At 35.1% G+C, this 20,419-nt stretch overlaps 1 protein-coding gene across 1 annotated transcript in view; it reads left to right on the top strand.

The window, feature by feature from the left end:
* BCAS3 (BCAS3 microtubule associated cell migration factor) overlaps positions 1-20,419 on the top strand; it is a 512,946-nt gene that overhangs the window by 5,614 nt on the left and 486,913 nt on the right. The window contains 2 exon segments of the mRNA XM_039885843.1: positions 975-1,050; positions 13,443-13,549. Of these exon segments, the coding sequence (XP_039741777.1) occupies positions 975-1,050; positions 13,443-13,549 (183 nt within the window).

Here is a 20,419-nt window from a genome sequence, read left to right as displayed (position 1 = left end):
AAAGACAATTGAAATCATAAGGATTTTTTAAAAATAGTAAACTTGCTATTAAAGTAACTGTCTTTTAGTAGTACTTTCTTTGGCTATTAACTTTGTATGATACAGTACAGGGGTTGTAAATTGGTATGGAAATTTACAGTAGGCCATGTATAACATATTATATATGGGATGGTAGTTCTTGTGTGTTTTTAATACAATTTATATTAAATATTTGTTCTGTGAACTGAGTAACACTTTATAATTGAAAACATTGCAGCCCTTTGGTTAACATTCTAAATGCTTGTAAGTGTATACAATCTTCAAAAAATTTTAAATAAAAACATTTGCTTTATTGAGAGATGACTCCCTCTGAATACTGATAATGGGTACCTTCGACACTTTTCCTATGACTTTAGGGAACTTTATGTTTATTATGATTCTTGTAGGCTTGTAGGAACTAGCTTATAGGTTGGGTCTAGAAGCCAATAAGAGACTGAAAAAATAATACTTTTTTTCCCCCACCTCCAGTACTAGCCCGTGCTGTCTAACTGTGTAGACAAGCACAGAATAATATTGTTGAAAATTGTGAAAGAGTGTAATTGCCTGATCATAAATACCTGGGAACTAAATAGATACATGTACTTTTGTTTATTTCTTAAACCTTTTTATTTGTTGACCAGTATAGGGGATGATTTAATTTTTTGAGTGCCTTTGAATTATAGTGATGCTTCCTAGTAGACTATGAACATTGTGTTTTAGGTTTCTGCAGTTCTTTAACTGGTTAAAAAACTCTTTTTTTGACCAAAGTTATCAGTCTCCTGGATAACTTTCTTTGGGAGTACAAATATTACAAAATATGCTAGTTCCCAAGATGTAGGATTGGTGAAGTTGTAGAGGGATGAGGTTGGCTTTATTTAAGTTACTCTTTGTTTTGAATGTCAGTAATATTAGAGCAGTAAAATGTTTTTCTTCAAACGTTTCTGTTTACCCTACAGGCTTACAGTGGAACACCTGTAACAGAAGAAAAGGAGAAAATAGTCTGGGTCAGATTTGAAAATGCAGACTTAAATGGTATGGTTTTAGATTTTTTGGGACATATGAATTAACTGTTTGAGGTTACCTGATTCCGGAAAGAGAACCCTTGAGTCAGATTACTTTCTCTTAGTTTTCAATGTAAATTAATTTAAAAAGTAACATAATTATACTACAGAAACTTCATTAGAACTAATATTATATTATATAAGTCTGAAAGTAACTGTAATATATAGTGCCTAGCCTTAAATTTTAAGTCCAACTGAGATAAGATTTTCTTAGAAAAAGAAGTTATTTTTAAATTCAAGTGTGGTCAGTAGTATAGGATTTATAATTCTAAAATAATCATTAGTGTTATTTATTTATTACTATTATTTTTTAAAAATAATTTTTTATGTTGACATTGGTTAACGAAACCCAATAAGTTTCAGCTGTACATTTTAACAGTAAGGCATATATATATTTACACTGTGTGTTCACCTCCCATAGTTAGATTTCTTTCTGGCACCACATATATGACCCCTTTTACCTCGTCTATCTCTCCCTCCCCCTCCCCTACCCTCTGGTAACCACTCGTCTGTAGTTCATGTCCACGAGCCTGTGTTTGTTTGTCCTGTTCCTTTGTTGCTTTTAGGTTTATATCTCACATATAAGTGATATCATGTGGCTTTCAACTTTTTCTGTCTGGCTTATTTTGCTTAGCATGATTATCTCGAGGTCCATCCATGTTGCCGCAAATGGCAGTATTTCATCTCTTCTTATGGCTGAGTAATATTCCATTGTATATATGTACCACAGCTTCTTTGGCCAATCATCTCTTATAGGACACTTCGGTTGCTTCCATGTCTCGGCCACTGTGAATAGTGTTGCTGTGAACATCGGTGTGCAAATATCTTTTCGGATATGAGTTTTCAAGTCTTTGGGGTAAATACCTCGTAGAGGGATTGCTGGATCATATGGTAGATCAATTCTTAAGTTTTTTGAGGAACCTCTATACTTTTCCACAGTGGCTGTACCAATTTGCAGTCCCACCAGCAGTGTATGAGGTTTCCTTTTTCTCCGCATCCTCTCCAACATTTATTACTTGTCTTGTTGATTATAGCTATTCTAACAGGTGTGAGATGGTATCTCATTGTGGTTTTGATTTGCATTTCCCTAAAAGCTAGCGATATTGAGCATCTTTTCAAAGATTTTTTGGCCATTTGTATGTCTTCTAGGGAGAAGTGTCTGTTCAGATCCTCTGCCCATTTTTTGATTAGATCATTTGTTTTTTGGTTGTTATTGAGTCGTATGAGTTCTTTGTAATTTTAGATATTAGGCCCTTATCGGAGGTGTTGCTTGCAGATATATTTTCTCGTTCGGATGGTTGTCTCTTTACCTTGTTGACGATTTCTTTTGCTGAGCAGAAACTTTTAGTTTGATATAGTCTCATTCATTTATTTTAGCTTTTCCTTCCCTTGCCTTTGAGGTCAAATTCATAAAATTCTCTTTAAGTTCAAGGTCCTTGAGTTTAGTTCCTATGTTTTCTTCTATGCATTTTATTGTTTCAGGTCTCGTATTCAGGTCCTTAATCCATTTTGAGTTAATTTTGGTGTGTGGTGGTAGACAACAGTCTAGTTTCATTCTTTTGCAGGTGGCTTTCCAGTTTGTCCAGCACCATTTATTGAGTGATGCCTCCAGCCTCGTTCTTTTTTCTCAGAATGGCTTTGGCAGTTTGGGGCCTTTTGTGCTTCCATACACATCTGATGATTTTTTGTTCTATTTCTTTAAAAAATGCTGATGGAATTTTGATGTGGATTGCATTAAAGCTGTATAATGCTTTAGGTAATATGGTCATTTTAACTATGTTGATTCTTCCAATCCAAGAACATGGAATAACTTTCCATTTTGTTGTATCTTCTTTGATTTCTTTTAATAGGGTCTTATAGTTTTCATTATGTAGCTCCTTCACATGTTTTGTTAAATTTATTCCTAGGTATTTTATTTTTGTTGCAATTGCAAAAGGAATTATCTTTTCTGCTTTTTCTGACACTTCATTATTAGAGTATAGGAATGCTATGGATTTTTGAACATTGATTTTGTATCCAGAAACTTTATTGTATTTGCTTATTGTTTCTAGTAGTGTTCTTGTGGAGTCTTTAGGGTTTTCTATATAGAGAATCATGTCATCCACAAATAGTGACAATTTGACTTCGTTGTTTCCTATTTGGATGCCTTTTATATCTTTCTCTTGCCTGATTGCACTCACTAGGACTTCCAATGTTATATTGAATAAGAGTGGTGATAGTGGACAGTCTTGCATTGTTCTTGATCTTAGAGGGAAGGTTTTTAATTTTTCACCATTAAGTATACTATTGGCTGAGTGTTTGTTGTATCTGGCCTTTATTATGTTAAGGTACTTTCCTTCTATACCATTTTTGTTAAGTGTTTTGATTATAAATGGATGCTGTATCTTTGAGATTTTTTAAGACTTTAAAATTATTTTTTTCCGAACAGAATTTATGCCAGCTCAAGGCCTATTTGTTATCATATACATCCATTTCATTGTTCTTTCCTGTTCTCTCTTGCAAGGGGGCTGCCCCGTGTCTGTTTCTTTGGCTACCACATCTGTTTTCTGGCCTAGTTTAGGAGACACTGGCGAGATACTGAACGTGATGAAGGGAGAGAGAAAAGAGCATTATTTCCTCTCCTCTCTGTCATCAGCTGCATTTCCTCTGTGGTTCTGGCTTCCCCTGGGCAGCTCCACTGGCTGGCCATTTTCTACCATGTGACCTCAGCATCCTGTACTCCTCTGTGTCTTCCTAGCCTAGGGTGGTAATGACTTCCTGCTGTTGCTAATCCAATAATAGGTTGCCTCACTGTTCCTTTTTTTGGCTTCTCAGCTATTATACCACCTGTGTAACCAGTATTCTGCATTAAATTTTCAATTATAAATACACTGAGTTGTTTTAATTTCCTAGTTGGAACTTGACTAATATCATACTCTTGAGTCTTTGTCTCCTAGACTTTTAAATGTAATCCTGTATTTCCTTTAAAAGTCTACTACTGTCCAGGATGAGAGATGCCAAGTATCATTTCTATAAATTGGTTTTTTTCAAATTTCAGATTCTCAGCTGGATTGTCCAAATAATGACAAATTGTTGGGCCCTTTTTTGGGCGAATAAAACATTCATTTGTATGGGCGATTATTTATGATATATAATTTTTCCTACTATATTTCTTTTTGAAAGCTTATTATATTTTTAATTTTCTCTTTACTACTCAAATTTTCTTTAACTAGTATATTCTTCCTCCTTTCTTCCTTTCCCTTTTTTATTAATAACTTTTCAACTGTTTTGTCATATTTTGTTTTCTATCGCCTTTTCCTCTTGAACTCATACTCTTCTTTCCCTCCTGGAAGTATGTTTTTGCTTTGTGTATGTCAGAATGTATTAGAGGATTTTCTTGATTTAATACCAAAATGTGGTCATGGTCTTGAAAGTATTAATGCCAGGTAGTAGTAAAAGCTTATTGTATAACATATTATAAAATGTTACAGAAAACAACAACTAATTTTAGAAACATAGTTTCATGTCAGCAGAAAAAAGGAAATGATTTTAATATCATAATTAACATTTTTAAAATGTCATTAAAATAATCTTCACTTAGGTATGTTTTTTTTTTTTAAATTAACAGTGAGTAAGAATTTCTGGAGTAATATTCTATAAAGTCTTTGCTTTATTGAAGTAAAATACATCTGGAAATGTACATGGATTTTGCTTGAAAATTATTTTAATACTATGTGTTCTGTTGAACTTACAGACAGTGTTGTCTTTAACTTAGTATTCCATATCCCAGTTGATTTATTAAACTTTTAAATTTATACATCTTCTTTTATACTGTAGCATACATGTCCTTTGGTTTCTCCTTTCTATATCATTTTGATATTATATGAAATTTAGGTTGGGATTTTTATGGATATACTTTTTATTATATCTGGCTCCAGGTGTGTGTGTGTGTACATTTATGTATGTTTTAAGGCAATAGTAAATACTACCAAGGTATTTTATCACCTTCTATAGCCTTTCTTCAATTTATATCTTTGTGTTCTTTATTCAGAAATGTTCTTACTTAGGTTTTTGTGTAGCAAACTTTCTGAGATATTTACAATTAAAAGAAAATTTGGTTTTGTCTTTCATGGTACTCTAAGGGATATTGATTGTTAAGGGGATTTTTCTGATCGCAGCCATACTAGTTTAGCAACCTGCTTCTTTGTAGAGATTGGAGATTGTGTTAGGTATTCAGCCTTCTCTTTACCAGACTTGGAGTTTTTCTGGCAAAACAATTTAGAAGTCTATTAGCTATCTATAGATTTAAGTTATTTTATATTGTTAATGAAATTCTATTAGTTATTAATCAACTTAAAAGTTACAGTGTTTGAATTGAACTCTGCTCTGAGAGCTCTGCTTTTCTGCTTGAAATTATAAAGTGCTACCAGTTGGCCCCTTGCCTCCAGGCTAGAGCCCCTTTGACATGGCTTATGTGGTTGGGGAAGAGTAGGTAACCACTAACAGAAGATATTTCTAAGAGACCTGGCTTATTGACATTTTCTAGTTCTGGATCCTCCTAGGTCTCTCTACTCCTAATCAATGTTCTAACTTTGGCTTGGTGTTAGGTAGAGACTACTACTTTTGGAGCTCATTAGAGAACAGGGCTAAGGTCCTTTATATCATGATTACTGTTCTGTTTCTCAGCAGTCTGATTTATAGCTAAGCTTGTTTTTTCTTAAGGTACTATACTTAAAAAGATATAAGAAGTAGCCAAAGCAGTTTAATATCCTGACAGTTTTCTATTCATTTTTCTGAAGGTGAGCAGATAGCTTGAATCCCAAAACACATCAGGTTATCCTATCCAGTTGGTTTGCTACAATATAACAATAACTACCCACTCTCTAGTCTAAGGGGAAATTCTTAGCACCCCCTAGCCTTTCTTGATTTGGTTAATTTTAATATCAAGTATAGTGCTATGCTTAGGCATCAGTTTTTTTTTTTTCAGTTGCAAGTGATTGGAAAAATGCACAGAACAACGTTTGTCATTTTAATCATTTTTAAGTACAGTAAGTTCTTACTTAACATTGTCAATAGATTCTTGGAACTGTAGGAAAGAGGTGTAACAAAATCAGTTTACCATAGGCTAATTGATATAAATAAGAGTTAAGTTCTTATGGTAAGTATCTCATCAACATTATAATGAAATGACATAGAAGAAAACTGTATTATTATTTGAGGACCTACTGTATATTCATTGTTATGCAGCCAATTTCTAGAACCTTTCATCTTGTAAAACTGAAACTCTGTCTCCATTAAACAACTCCACATTCTCTCCTTCCCACTAGCCCTTGGTAACCACCATTCTACTTTATATCTATGAATGTGACTACTCAAGGTACCTCATAAGTGGTATCATATTGTATTTGTCTTTGTGTAACTAGCTTGTTTCACTTTGTATAACATCCTCTAGGTTCATCCATGTTTTGGCATGTGTTGGAATTTCTTTTATTTTTAAGGATGTATAATATTCCATTGTATGTGTATACCAAATTTTGTTTTTCCATTCTTCTTTCTATTATGGTTACTTGGGTGGCTTCTACCTTTTGCTTTGTGAATAATGCTGCTAATAATGAGTGTACAGATAGCTCTTCAAGTGCCTGCTTTCAATTCTTTTTTTTTCTTGTTCCATTTTTTATTAGTCACATGATACCAATCAACCTTCATTCTGTAAATGCCCAAGCACCCAGCTAGTCCTCTCACTCCCAAGGTCATGCCTTCCTTATCCTGTCTCCCACCCTACTGTCTCTTGCTTCCCTTTGCCCTAGCCCAAGGACAGTCCTGGGAGGAGGCTGGGGCAGAGCTGGAGGCTGGAAGAGATAGCACTGGACAGACAGCTAGTTTGGGCTGGAGAAGAAATTAGGAGAGGTAGGTTTTTAGAGATCTATTTTAATACCAAATATCCAGCCGTATCCACAGTCCCTTTCAAATAATTTCCCATAGCTTTACTCCTCTTTGCCCTGCCCCCACTACCAAACGACCTGGCTCTTACACTATTCTGACCTCTCTAGCATCCCTCCATATCCATCCCTAGCCCCAGCCCACCCCCTGAGCCTTCCATTGGTGAAGAGTCCTAGGCCCCTTGGCCTCATGGAGGTCCCAGAGATGAAGGGCAGAGACCCCCTGGAAGGGGCCTTATGAACCTGAACCTTGCAGAGGTGGACTGGTGCAGGCTGGGGAATAGTGTGGTGATGGTGGAGAAAGGAGTTTAATTTCCAGGCCTGCAATCTCTAAGGTACCCTGTTCCCAACATCCCCCTAAGAATTCCAGGGGAAGGTTTTCAGCTCCCCAGGACGGGGCTCTCCAGCTTCACGCTCTTGACTGCTTCTCCATTCAGCTCCCAGAAACTCCTAAACTCCAGTTTAGAGTTGTCACAGCTGCCCAGTTTGGCAGTTCTCTCTTCCAGCCCACAGGTGCTCTCAGCATTGGCTGACAGACACTGTCCCATAGTGCCTGGTGCACTTGGTCCTTTGGTGAGAGCCGTGTTGTCCTACAGCCCACCCTGGAGGAGCTGATGGCTCATAATCTGCCTGCTGGCAGTTGCTGAGACAGGACCCTTTCAATTCTTTTTGAGTATATACCCATAAGTGGAATTAATTGTTAGCTTTTATGGTAATTCCATACTATATCATGGGGAATTTATTTTTTAACCTACTCAGATAGTTGGTGTTAATGTAGGAATCATGCAGACCTGCAGAGAACTTTTGTAAGAGTTTATTTCAGTTAAACTTATGATAATGCCAGGGAGTGAGATCTCTAGTGCTCCAGAAAATAAGAGTTTTGCAATTTCTTTTATGCATTTGTAATTGAGAGAACATAGGGAAGTTTACAGGAAGGTGAGAATAAGCAAGGCAGAGATTAAAGGACACTTAAGGAGAGTTGAGCTCTCTTGTAGGTGGTCACCCTTTAGAAGGAGGGGTCTGAAAAGGCATATCAAAGAGACCTTAACTTACATGCACAGAAATAATGGGCAAGGATTGCTTAAGGCAAAGATAAGCCTTTTAGTAAAGAAGTTGTATGCCTAGGGTGTGACTATGACCTGCCCAGTTAGGAATTTATGATGGGATCACCATGTAAAGTTATTTTCCAAAGAACTCCTTTTTCTGTCCACACTGGGAAGGATAGTGGCTTGAACTTTCCAGTCTTCCACTGCTTGTCACTACTTCTCTTTGAATGCTTTCTTCTTTTCTTTGACTTCTAACGAGGTTAGGGCAGTGATTGCTCAAAGCTCTTTGTTCATATCTTCATGATCATACTATGATTTGAGAGGAAAAAGTATTCATTGGACAACCCAAAATGTTCAGTCTGGATCACTTTCTGGTTGTTGGAATATTTGCAGTGGCCAAGGATGAAGTATTAGAATTGGCTTAGCTGGTTGTGTGCTTATCTCTGTGCTTGATGCGGGTAAGATCAGTTACTGGTAAAGGGGAAGACATAGAATGGGAAATGTGTGAGCTGTACAGAGATAGTAGCTACTGCAAGGCTCTGTTTCTCTGGTGTGCTTGGGTCCTCATTTCAGCTATCTCCTAGACATCTTCAGTTAAATCTCATAAGTGCCTCAAAGTCTTAGTCCTTTTCCCATCTAACTATGTCCCCTCACAAGCTATGTTGTAACCCGACTTGCTTTTCAGATCATGAAAAGCATAGAACTTTTCATGCCTCAGGATCTTTGTACAGGGGATCTTCTTGCTGAAAAGTTCTTTTCTGCCTTAATCCTCATTCATCTATTAGAATCTACTAAAAACACTGCACAGTTTTTAGACTGGATATTGGCAATATCTTGCTGCTATTAATATACATCTGGAATACAGAAGAAGTTAAGGTGAGCAGAAAACCCAGTATTCCCCCCCATTCTTTCTCAATTACAAACGTTTCTATGTGGGGGAAGTATACTGACTGCAGGATCAAGGGAAGTTTCGAAGGATATGTGAATCAGGAGAACATTGTAGTTGGCTAAAACCACAAAGGAATGCTTCAGGTCTCTATAAGAAAGACTGGGAAGTCCATATTTGGGGTGAAATAAAAAAGAAACCAGTAAAGAAGATAAGGAGCAGTTATGGACAGAATAGCCAGTAATGATGGTATGATCGAGGATATAAAGTCAGAGAATAAGAATTACTTAAAGCTATAACATTTCTGAAGAATAGCAAAACTTTTACAAAATTAAGAATTTCAAACAAGAATAATGGAAGTCTGCTGTACCACCATCCAGAGAAAGAAAAATAGCACAAGTGACTAAGCATAATCTAAATTAAGGGAAAGGAAATTTTGTTCATATAATGACCTCAGGGGTTTTATATGTGGCCTTTGAGCCCTCCTAGAAGCAACAATCTGTGATCAAGGTAGTAGCTGTAGTAGAAAGATGACCAGATTGTGTATGAAGAGTCTGAGATTTCCCTTCAGCTGTGAGTAAATTGTACCTAACTTGTTCTTGTCAATGATAAAATGAAATTGGCTCTGGTTCTGCATATAAAACAGGATTGTTGTGTATCAGATGAGATCATGTATATAAAACTATAAAAGACCATTTAAATGTTAGATATAGAGCGAATTATACCCTAGGAAAATGTTCATAATTCTGAATTTTGCTGGATATAGAATCATGTGCTATTAACTTTATGTCAGTGAATTCCTGTAAAAAAAAATCAGCATTAAAAAATTAGTGATTATAAGCTGTGTTAGAGATTTTGATCTTTATATTTGGGCAACAGGAAGCTGATGAAGTTGAGGCAGTATGTCATTTGTGTTTTAGAAAGCATTCTGACTAATGTGGAGTTTGGTGGGCATTGGTGGATGGATACAAGAAGCTATGCTTTTGGCATAGATGTATCTGGGTCAGGGGTGGTGGTGGTATAAGAGAACTGTTTAGGGAGACATAGGGATTGGTGACAGATTTATTGCTAGAGGGAAGGAAGAAGGTGATTCTTGACATTGTTATTCACCAAAACAAGGAACCCTGGAAGATCAGGTTTGAGGAGAAAAATCATGATTTTTGAGTAAAATTTGATCCTCTATCGAGACACCCAAAACCCATGTTGAAGAAGTTACTAGCAGACACTAACCGAAACAATGAATGAATCAACGAGATCATCTAGGGGATGGTATACTGTGAGAACACGGAATTTAGGAATTAGCTTTGAAAAGTAACTCCAGTTTAAAGAAGGAGGAGCAGCAGAGGAAATGGTGAAGGAGTGACTAGAGAGACAGGAGGAAAACTAGGAGGTTATGCCTGGAAAACCAAGGAAAATTATTTTAGGGAGAAAATGATGAGTATTGGTTATAGCTGCTGAATAGTCTAGTAGGTATGCTTAAAAAAACACATATTGGATTCAACAATGTTAAAAAAACAATTCAGCCAGGTAAATTGGAAGATTTAATTGGCTTTATTAAGGAATTTATGAATCAGGCAACTTCCCCTCTAGCAACTAGAATGAAACTTCAAGGGCTTGTACAAAATGGGAGGTGTTTATAGGAAGAAAGGTGGGGCAAGGGAGCTATTGACTAGTGAAAGGATTATTTGTGGGCTGAACATCTTTTTGTTTGGGTGAGAGAGAGATAGGGAAGTGTTTTTATTATGTAGATTGCTTCTTTCTAAGGGTGGGGAGGGGGTATGGAGAAGGTCTGAAAATTCTTGATCTGAAAATTCTAGACTGATTATGTTTCTGGGGGAGGTCAAACTGCAGTTAGATCAGGTATTAAATCTAGGTTTGGTATCATGGGTATTTAGCACTGAGTGATGCCATTTTGGGCCTGTGGTTTTCTCTTTAACAACAACTCGAAGGTTGTTGGTGACTACAGCAAAAGTCACTTGTGAATAGTGCTAGGGGCAGAAATCATTCTGAAACGTATTTTGAGTGAGTGAGAGTCAAAAAATAGATGACAGGTGTAAAACAACACAATCAAGAAATTTAGCTTCTTGGAGAGAAGAGTGATGAAGTCAGAGGGAGAAAGCTATTGCTTTAATTTATGATTTTTACAAATCTTTTTTATTGTGCAAATATATCATGGTAAATAACACAAAAGTATAGATTAATGAATGAATTTTTACAAATCTACATCTGTGTAACTGTCACCTAAGATTTTGAATTTCATATAGATAGAATTATTCAGCATATAGTCTTGTGTCTGGCTTACTTTGCTTATTATGCTTGTGAGATTCATCCGTGTTATGGTGTATGGTAGTAGTTTATTCTTTTTCTGTGCTGAATAGCATTCTCTTGTATTAGTATAACAGTGCTTGTCCATGCTGTTGGTGGCTATTTGGATTGATTTCAGCTTTTGGCTCTTTTCAAATAATCTTCTTAGATATTCTTATGCTTGTCTCTTAGTGTATATGTATATGCTCATACTTCTAATGAATATATACCTACAGTGGAACTACCTGGTCAGAGAGCGTGGTATCTTCAACTTGAGTTTGTTGTCAAACTGTTTTCCAAAGGGATTGTACTCATTTACATTCACTGGCAGTGACTAAGCAACCCATTTACTCAGCATCCTCCCAACACTTGGTTTTTTAACTGTGGTTTTATTAGCATTCCCTTGATTACAGATGAGGTCAAGCCACTCTTCATGTTTATTGATCATTCGAATATCCTCTTTTTGAAGTGCTTTTTCTTGTCTCTTGCCTATTTTTCTAATGCCTTATCTTCCATATTGATTTTTAATTGTTACGTGTACTGGGTGAATCCTTGTGGGTGTATAGTTGTTGCAAGTCTCTTCTCCTATGCCGTGGCTCACTTTTTTACTCTTTTGGTAAGAATGGCTCAGGATTAACAGAAGTGCTTCATTTTAATGTAAAAAATAAGGTAGTAGAATTTGCCAATTTTTTATGCTAAGAGTTTTTATTTTGTTTCCTGTTAAGAAATCTTTCCCTGTACTGTGATCACGAAATACTTTTTTATATTGTCTTCTAGAGTTTTATTAATTTTATCTGTCATTAATATCTAAAATCCCCTGGTTCTGATTTATTAAAAAAATTTTAAAGCATAGGAGATCCTTCATTGTATTTAAATGCTCCTTGAAAATATCCAGTAGCATGGAAGGAATTGAAAATATGGGGAAGGAATGATTTGAAAAAGGCTCCTGAGAAGGTGGGGGAGGGTGGGATCCAAAGCACAAATCGAAGGATTTACTTTAGACAGAAGGAAAGACAACTTTGTCATGGGATGGAAGGTGAAGAGGCTGGTATGGATGTACTACGTCTTTGGCAACAGGAAGTTTCTAGTTTTCCTGCTCAATGTGAGACAGGTGATCTGCTGAGTGAGAAGAGAGTGGGTGGAGTCTGTTTAAGACAAAGTTTAAGAAAGTCATTGAAGAAATTGTAGAATAAGTTCTAGGAAATAGAATGCATTTGTTGTGCTGTTTTGAAGTTTCAGTTGAGGTTTGTGGAGATAATTTACAGTGGTACCAATTCTGTCTCATTGTGTGATTTTTCTCTAGCACTACCTGGTTGCATAGAATATGCTGGGATAGTGGGTAGTTGGGTTCATCTAGGACTGTGGTTTTGCTAGTTGGGTGCCATGGAAAGATCCTATGAAAAGAGATAAGATAAAATAGATTATCGAAGCAAGTTACTGAGATGATTGATTAAAAATTGTAAGATGGGAAGAAAGTCTAAGAGGAGTCTAAAGGGAGAAGGCAGGGATGTCAGTGGATTGGAGGTTCTAACAAAATCAAAGAATGAATCAGTGGAAGTAGCTGAGCAAACTTGATGGAAGATAAGGTTGTGATCTGAGGACAGAATGTTTGAATTAGTGATTTTTGAGGTACAATAGTTTTGTTCAATAAGAGTTTCTTATAATACCGACTGTATAGCAGGTGCTTAATATGCACTGATGTGAATTGGAAAAGTTGATTATACAAATACATATAATTCTTTTGTAGTGGACTATATGCCCAGTGTCTTCAGATATATCAGGATTTAATTCCTATACATAAAGGAATATAATTTTTCTCCATTGCTGAATTTACAAATATTAAAAATTCTAGATGATTATACTTCATATTTATTTAATTTTGGTAAACTATTTCATTTTAATTTGTTATTTACTGATGGTTTGGTTTCTAATATTAATATTTTATAGTTCTCTAGTGAGAGTTTGATTTCTAAGACTTTATTTATGCTGATTATAGGTACTCTGTTTAAAAGAAACTACTGTTTTTATTTATTCAGCGTCCTGTCCTTTCTTCCTTTAAATTCTATCTCTTAAATACTTCTGAACTTATTTTGTATTGAGAAACAATTTAAACAATTGTAACACCAATGGCATTAAAGAAGTATAGTTGTTTTCTTGATTGACATTGTGTCTTTTTAAATTTCTTCTTTGTTACTTAATTCTAATGCAGATACATCAAGAAATCTGGAATTTCATGAAATACACAGCACTGGGAATGAGCCGCCTTTGCTGATTATGATTGGCTATAGTGATGGAATGCAGGTCTGGAGCATTCCTGTAAGTATGAAGATGCTTGGCTCCCTAAAATATAACACTTTACAGCATTCTAGCTGATATGAAATCTGGCGATACTTTTAATAAGGTCTCATCCATTTATTTCACAAGGAGTTGCTTAAGGGTTGCTGTGTGTGCAACACCATACGAGGCATGATAAGGGGTAAGCGGGAAATTAAAGATGCTGTAAATGATTTGTAAAGTGGGCCAGAAATTGTGGGAATCACTTTACACACAAGATTTCATTTTTCATCACAGTAATTCTGTTACATAGGTATTATCTCTTCCCCATTTTACACATAACTAAACAGGCTTACAGAGGGCTTCTTTTAAAAATTAGAGATCATTAAAAAAAAATCAGTGTTTTGAATTAGTATTCATTAAAACGTTCACATGATACAATATTCAGGAGATATAAAAGGGTAAAAAAACTGCCTCCCACACTTGTCCTCCACTTCTTCTACCTTGAAGCAACCAGGATTTTAGTTTGTCCTTGTAGCTATGTTTTATTCAAATAAAAACATATATAAATATATTTTTCCCACTCTGTTCTTCCCTAACAGATGGAAGCATGTTGTACAATATAGTGCCTTTCTGTTTTTTTGTTTGTTCATTTTTTGTTTGCTTTTTACTCATAAAGTCAGTATTCTGAGAGCTGCTTCATTGAATTTTATAGCTATATATAATTTATTATTTTGATTTTCTTAATTTATGTAACTTGTTCCCTGTTATTGAGAAAAAGTCTTTTTAAAAAATTAGCAATAGTGATGTGTGATACGTGAACTTGAAAAAGGTTATTTTATGTGTGTGTATCTGTAGAGGATAAATCCCAATTTTGATAAATGTTTTAAATTGCCTAATATTGGTCCCAATTTGCCTCTTAAATCCTACATGTTCCTCTTTGGGATGATCAAAAATAAAATGTCATAAAAGAGGAAGAGGCTTGGTAGGATCACAGCTCAGAGAAGTACAGTGGAGACTTCATACTTTGGCTCGTACTTAATTACATTCTGTTTTTGGCATGGCCTCAATAGCGCATCCCTCTAGTATTTGGGGGTTGGAGGGAGGGCTTCTATTGTGTGGTTCTTTTGCAGTTGGAGGCTTAAGGCCAATAGAATTATAAAATATTATTTGTTCTTTGATAAGTCACTTCTGATGAACTTTGGCCTCCTATCTAATTAATTATGTATGATATTATTAGGTTTTAGGATTTTGGGTTTCATATTTCTTGTTTTTAAATATTGACTTTATTTTGCAGAGAGAAAAGATTCTTACTGGTATGTCATGGAATTAGTTTCCTCTTTCATTTGCCTTTTGTGATGTGTAGTTGATATTTTTCAAGACCCTGCAATGCTGTTTGTAGTTTAAGTACCATGCCAAAGGTATGGACAAAGAACTTAAAATCTTGTAGTGTGTGTTTTCTTTTTTTCCTGCGAAGAGAAATATTTCTGGATTGTGACCAGAGGAAAGAATTTTGTAAATATAACTTTTTCTTATTAATAGAGACTTATATTTTGATCCATTATGCTGTTTGTTGACAGACTTAAAGGCAAAGAGGAAGCTCGAGCTTTAACAAGGAGTTTGAACCTTGCGTGGTTAGGGGTGTTGACTGGATTGAGCACATTCCCTTGGTGGTACTCAGGCTATCTACCCACTTGTTTTGTTTATAATTAGAAGTATCACTTTTAATACCTTTCTAAAGGTAACTTGTCTTTAGCTCTGAGTAATTAGGTCTTCTGAGTCATTTAAATTACTTCTTTAAAGTAGTTCTATGTCCAGATTTTATTTTGAGAGACTTGAATCAGATTTTCTTCATGGAATTTTCATTGACTAGTTGTTTACTATTGTCGTCCAGTTTCGTGAGGACTGTTTTGAAAATTAGGATGAAGTCTGGGAAAATCAGCTCCTTCTGTTGTACTGATTGAGCTCTCACTGTATTCAAAGATCTTTATAGATACATTATCTCACCTATTGTATACTCTGAGGTAGAAGTTATCCAATTTTATAGGTGGTAAGGTCATACCACTTATAAGAGGTAGACTTGGAATTCAAACCTATGAATAAGAGCCATACTTTATTACATGTCAAATGTGATAGTGAAAGATACGCCATGTAGGTAGTTTGGCAGTTTATTTTAGTTTTCATTGTAAAAGGTTATGTTATACCTTTAAATATTCATCTTTTATAGACTACTGTGACTGTTACCTATTACTCTAACTAAACCCTTCTAAAACTTGTTTATCGCTAGGCAGTTACTCAGTAATCATTTAAGTGTTACCATGTGCTAGACAGTGGAGAGCTTATGCTGGTCAACCTAGAAATAATCCTGGCTCTTAGGGATCTTTGCGAGTCATAAATCATATTTGCTTTTGAGTAAGTGTAGGTGAGCAGAAAGTCAATACCTGTCCAAACCATAGCACAGTTTTGCTTTAATTTTGTGCACAGAGCTCCCTTCTGTTGATTTTATATAACTGTCCCACCTGTGAGTCTCTGATTAAGAAAATAAACATATCGTGGTTAAACATTTTAAAGATTGTGTATATATGAAGTACACAAACATAACCGAAGCTTAGGTGATGTTCAGGAATATAGTTAAGTAGAGTTAGCTCTGAAGCAGAACTGTGCAGAAGTAGTTTCTCTGCTGCTCAATCCCCATCACTGTGTATGAGAAGGCTGCAGGAAAACACACTTTTTTAGCTTTCTCAAGCTGTCAGGCCCCTTCTTTCAACACATCTGATGTAACATAAGGAAGAATGATGATCATTTGTTATGCCGATATTCTGGATAAACAGGCTATTTTCCCACCCATGCCTAATAATGTCATTACCTCTTTTTGGTAATGTAAATATAGGCTCTTTTGCTTAAAATTCTTAATTTTTAAAAGAATCAAAATTATACATGTATATGGACTATAAACCAAATAGTTTTATGGGATTCATATGAAAAAACAGCAGTTCGGTACTCTTCCTTTAACTCCTTCATTTCTATTGGCTGTTTTTATCTTAGTATTTATTTCAATTATTTTAAAATATCATACGTACATTTTCGATATTTTTTTCTCCCAGTCTTACACTTAGATTGACTTGGTGCCACGAATGATGAGGACTTAAAAGGTGTTCATTTATTCAACACAGGTCTGGGATAAAATGTGTATTTTGAGCAAAATAGATATTATCTTTGCTCTATTAGAGCTAGTAGGAGAGATGGATTTAAATAAATATAAATTAACATATAGCTGAAGTTGTAATATGAAGAAAAGAATAATATAGTAATATTAGAAAGTAGCACAGAAGTTAATTAAGGTTTAGCCAGGGTAAGATTGAGACAGCAAACAGTAAAATCAGAGACTCTGAGGTGGAAATGTTCTTTTCTATATAGTTGGACATTGATTTAGATTTCTTAAGTTTTCTTCTTAAAGAATATTGAGATAAATCTCTTTATGATCATTTAATTTGGAGAAATCAATAAAAGTAGATATACTAGGGCTCTTGATAGGTTTGCCAAATTGCATTCTTGTCAAGCCACGTAATTTTTACTACCTCATTTGTTTATTAATTCATCTATGCAGCAAAAATTGGTTCATATGCCAGACCCTGTTCAAGATGCTGGGAAAACAACAATGAAAAAAGCAAAATCATTCTTTTTATGGAATTGCCATTCTGTGTAGGAGGGTTGGCGAGCAGGGAAGAGAAACAAAAATGTAGATGGTGATAAGTGTTATGGTGGGGTGGTTAATGATGCCGTTTTATACAGGATGGTCTGGGAAATCCTCTCAAAGACCCTTCAAGCAGGAGTGTGGATGAGTGAGCCTTATGGGTATTCCTGGGAGGAACATTCAAAGCCACCACTCTGTGGTAGGATTATGTTTACCATATTCAAGAACAGCAAGGAGGCAATTTAGCTGGAGCTGGATGGGTAAGGTGAAGAATGCTAAGAGGCGATGTCTGAGAGGTGGTGGGGGGCTAGAGCTTTGTCAGTCATTGTAAGGACTTCAAAAAATTTGAATATATAGCAACATCGAACCAATTTTACAATGAAAACACATATACCCACTATCTGGATTGTACCGTTGAAGTTTTACTTGCTTTACCTCATATCCATCTATTCATCTTATTTGACACATTTCAAAAAAATTGCAAATATCGGCATACTTTCCCTTAACTACTTTCTTGTGCATATCATTAACGAGAATTCAATATATTTTTGTTAAGTAAAATTTATACACAATTAAATACACAGATCTTAATTTGTAAATGCCCTGAGTGTTGACAAGTGCATATACCCAGGTATAACCCCCAATCTCTGTCAAGGTATATAACATGATTATTTCTCAAGAAATTTCTCCAGGCCTGTTCTCAATTAATTTTCTTCCATCCCATCCAGAAGCAAACACTGTTCTCATTTTTTTCACTATAGATTAGTTTTCCCTGTTTTAGAACTTCCTGCACTAATACATGTTATGAATTTTTTTGTGTAAGCCTTCTTTTGCTCAGCATAATATTTATGAGATCATTCATGTTATTTATTTCTTTTGATTGCTGAATTGTATTCTAACGTATGAATATAACATAATTTATCCTTTATCTTAGTGATGGGTAGCTGGTCTATTTATAGCTTTTGCCTATTATGAACAAAGCTGCTATGAAGATTCTTCTTTAAGTCTTTTTGTAAACATGTATGTTCATTTCTCTTAGGTAAATACCCACAAGTGGCACTGCTGCTTCATGTAGGGCAGCAATGCGGTTAGTTTTATAACAGATTTCCAAACCTTTTTCCAAGGTAGTTGTACCATTTTATATTTACCCCAGCAATGTCTGAGTTGCTCCACATCCTCGCCAACATGATGTTGCCCATCTTTTTAATTTTGGCCATTCCGATGGGTGATACCTCGTGGTTTTAATTAGCATTTCCCCGATGACTAATAATGTGAGCACTTTTCCATGTATTTGCTAGTCATTTGAAGATCTTTTAGAAATTTTCCATATACTTTTTTTGCCCATCAGAAAAATTGAGTTGTAGAAGCTATTGGAGGACTTTGAACAGAGATAGATGGCAGTGCCTCCTATAAAAATAGGAAAGATCTGTTAAGAAGCAGATTTGAGTAGAAAGTGAGTTTGGTTTTAAATTTGTGGACCATGGATTGGTGCTCATCAGTGAAATGTTTGTTACTATATGCAGCAAGGCAAGTACAATGAGTGTAAGCCTTTAGAAACCTATAGTGATTTGCCAGTTGCACATCATCCAAACGTGTATTTGTAGTTTACAGAAGTATCCGTATCAGAATGGAAATTAAAAAAATAATAAATTGGGCCTTCATAACATGGTTTGACAAGCACTATCAACAGGGCATGCAGTTGGAAGAGGAGTTGTTTATAGCAATGAGTATGTTTTAGACATTGTGCAATCATGTATTGTTTCATTTAACACAAATACCATCTCTGATTATTAACATTTATTTTAGTGGTTGTATTCTCTCTGAGGACATGAAATAAGATATAAAAATTTCAGGGAGGAGATTTGAAGTGCAGGATGAGGAGTTGGAGATATATATATATATATATATATATATATATTAATATTTCAGCATGAACTCATTAAAAATCTTTGAGTAACAGAGCTACATTACAAATCCATATTTAATAAAGATTGATCTTGCAATGGCAGCGAGATGAATAAAGAATAAGGGGAAGAGAAAAAATTGTGAGGCCAGTTAGGAGTCAGTTTCAACATTGTCTAAATGTGAGATATCGAGAGCCTGAACTCTGTTGTTGTGGTGGTTGATAAGACATTGAGAAGAGTCAAAGATGTTTCCAGGTCTTGACCCAGGACTAGTGCTGTCTGGTATGTAAGATGGGATCGTTTTAGAAGAAATAGAATTTAACGATTAGACTTAGACTTATGTTAGGTTAAAAATTACATAAGGTGTCTGAATCATTGTATGCCTTAAAAACAGTAATATTGTATCTCTGCTTTTTACTTTATTTTTGCATTGCTAATTGCTGAGTACAAAGTTGCACTGTGTAATGTAAGGAGTAAAGTGTAGTCATTTGAAATTTTTGATGGTCAAGAAACCCAAGATGGTACTTTTGTAAAAGTCATGATAGTTTTTCATATATTTTTGCTCTTCGTTTAAATGGCTAGTTTTCTCATCCTCTTGTGAAATGCTTACTATCTTAAAAAATCTTTAAAGTTTATTTATTACAGCACCTAGAAGATGACAGTTGCATTGTATGAAACAGTATATTTTTATTTTATTGACTGTCAGCTAGCTCTTTGTTTTTTTCTTAAAAATGTTTTTAAAATTACCGTTGACATTCAGTATTATTTTATATTAGTTTCAGGTGTGTACAGCAGCATGGTTAGACATTTATATTTACAAAGTAATCTCCTTGATTAGTATCCACCTGGCACTACACATGGTTATTACAATATTATTGACTATATTCCTTATGCTGTATTTTACATCCCCATGACTATTTTGTATCTACCAATTTGTACTTCTTAATCCCTTTACCTGAAACAGTGTATTTTAGGTTCAATAAGTTAACATTTGGAGTGTTTTCTTGCAACTTTGACTATACATCAAAGTTGTACCACTAGGTGTCGCTAATACATTAAGTAAGCTAAGAGAAGTGCAGCTGTTCCCTGAATGAAAGAAGTATTTGCCCTAAAGCTTTTAGTGTAGCTTTTACACTAAAAGCTTTAGAGAAAACATGCAAGGGCATATTTGAGGTAAATACCAATTAGTCTTATTATTTATTAAAGTTGGGTGCCAACAGACCTTGCCATGTTAAGATTGCTAGTCAGGAAACAATTTTTATGGGTTTCATTTGGAAACAGTATAAAGTCAGTGATTTGGGTAACGGGCAAGCA

Source organism: Pteropus medius, unplaced genomic scaffold (genome assembly GCF_902729225.1).
Source record: "Pteropus medius unplaced genomic scaffold, Ma_sr-lr_union100, whole genome shotgun sequence".
Taxonomy (NCBI): Eukaryota; Metazoa; Chordata; class Mammalia; order Chiroptera; family Pteropodidae; genus Pteropus; species Pteropus medius.
Note: the sequence above shows the minus strand (reverse complement) of the source record. Positions and strands in the feature narration are given on the sequence as shown.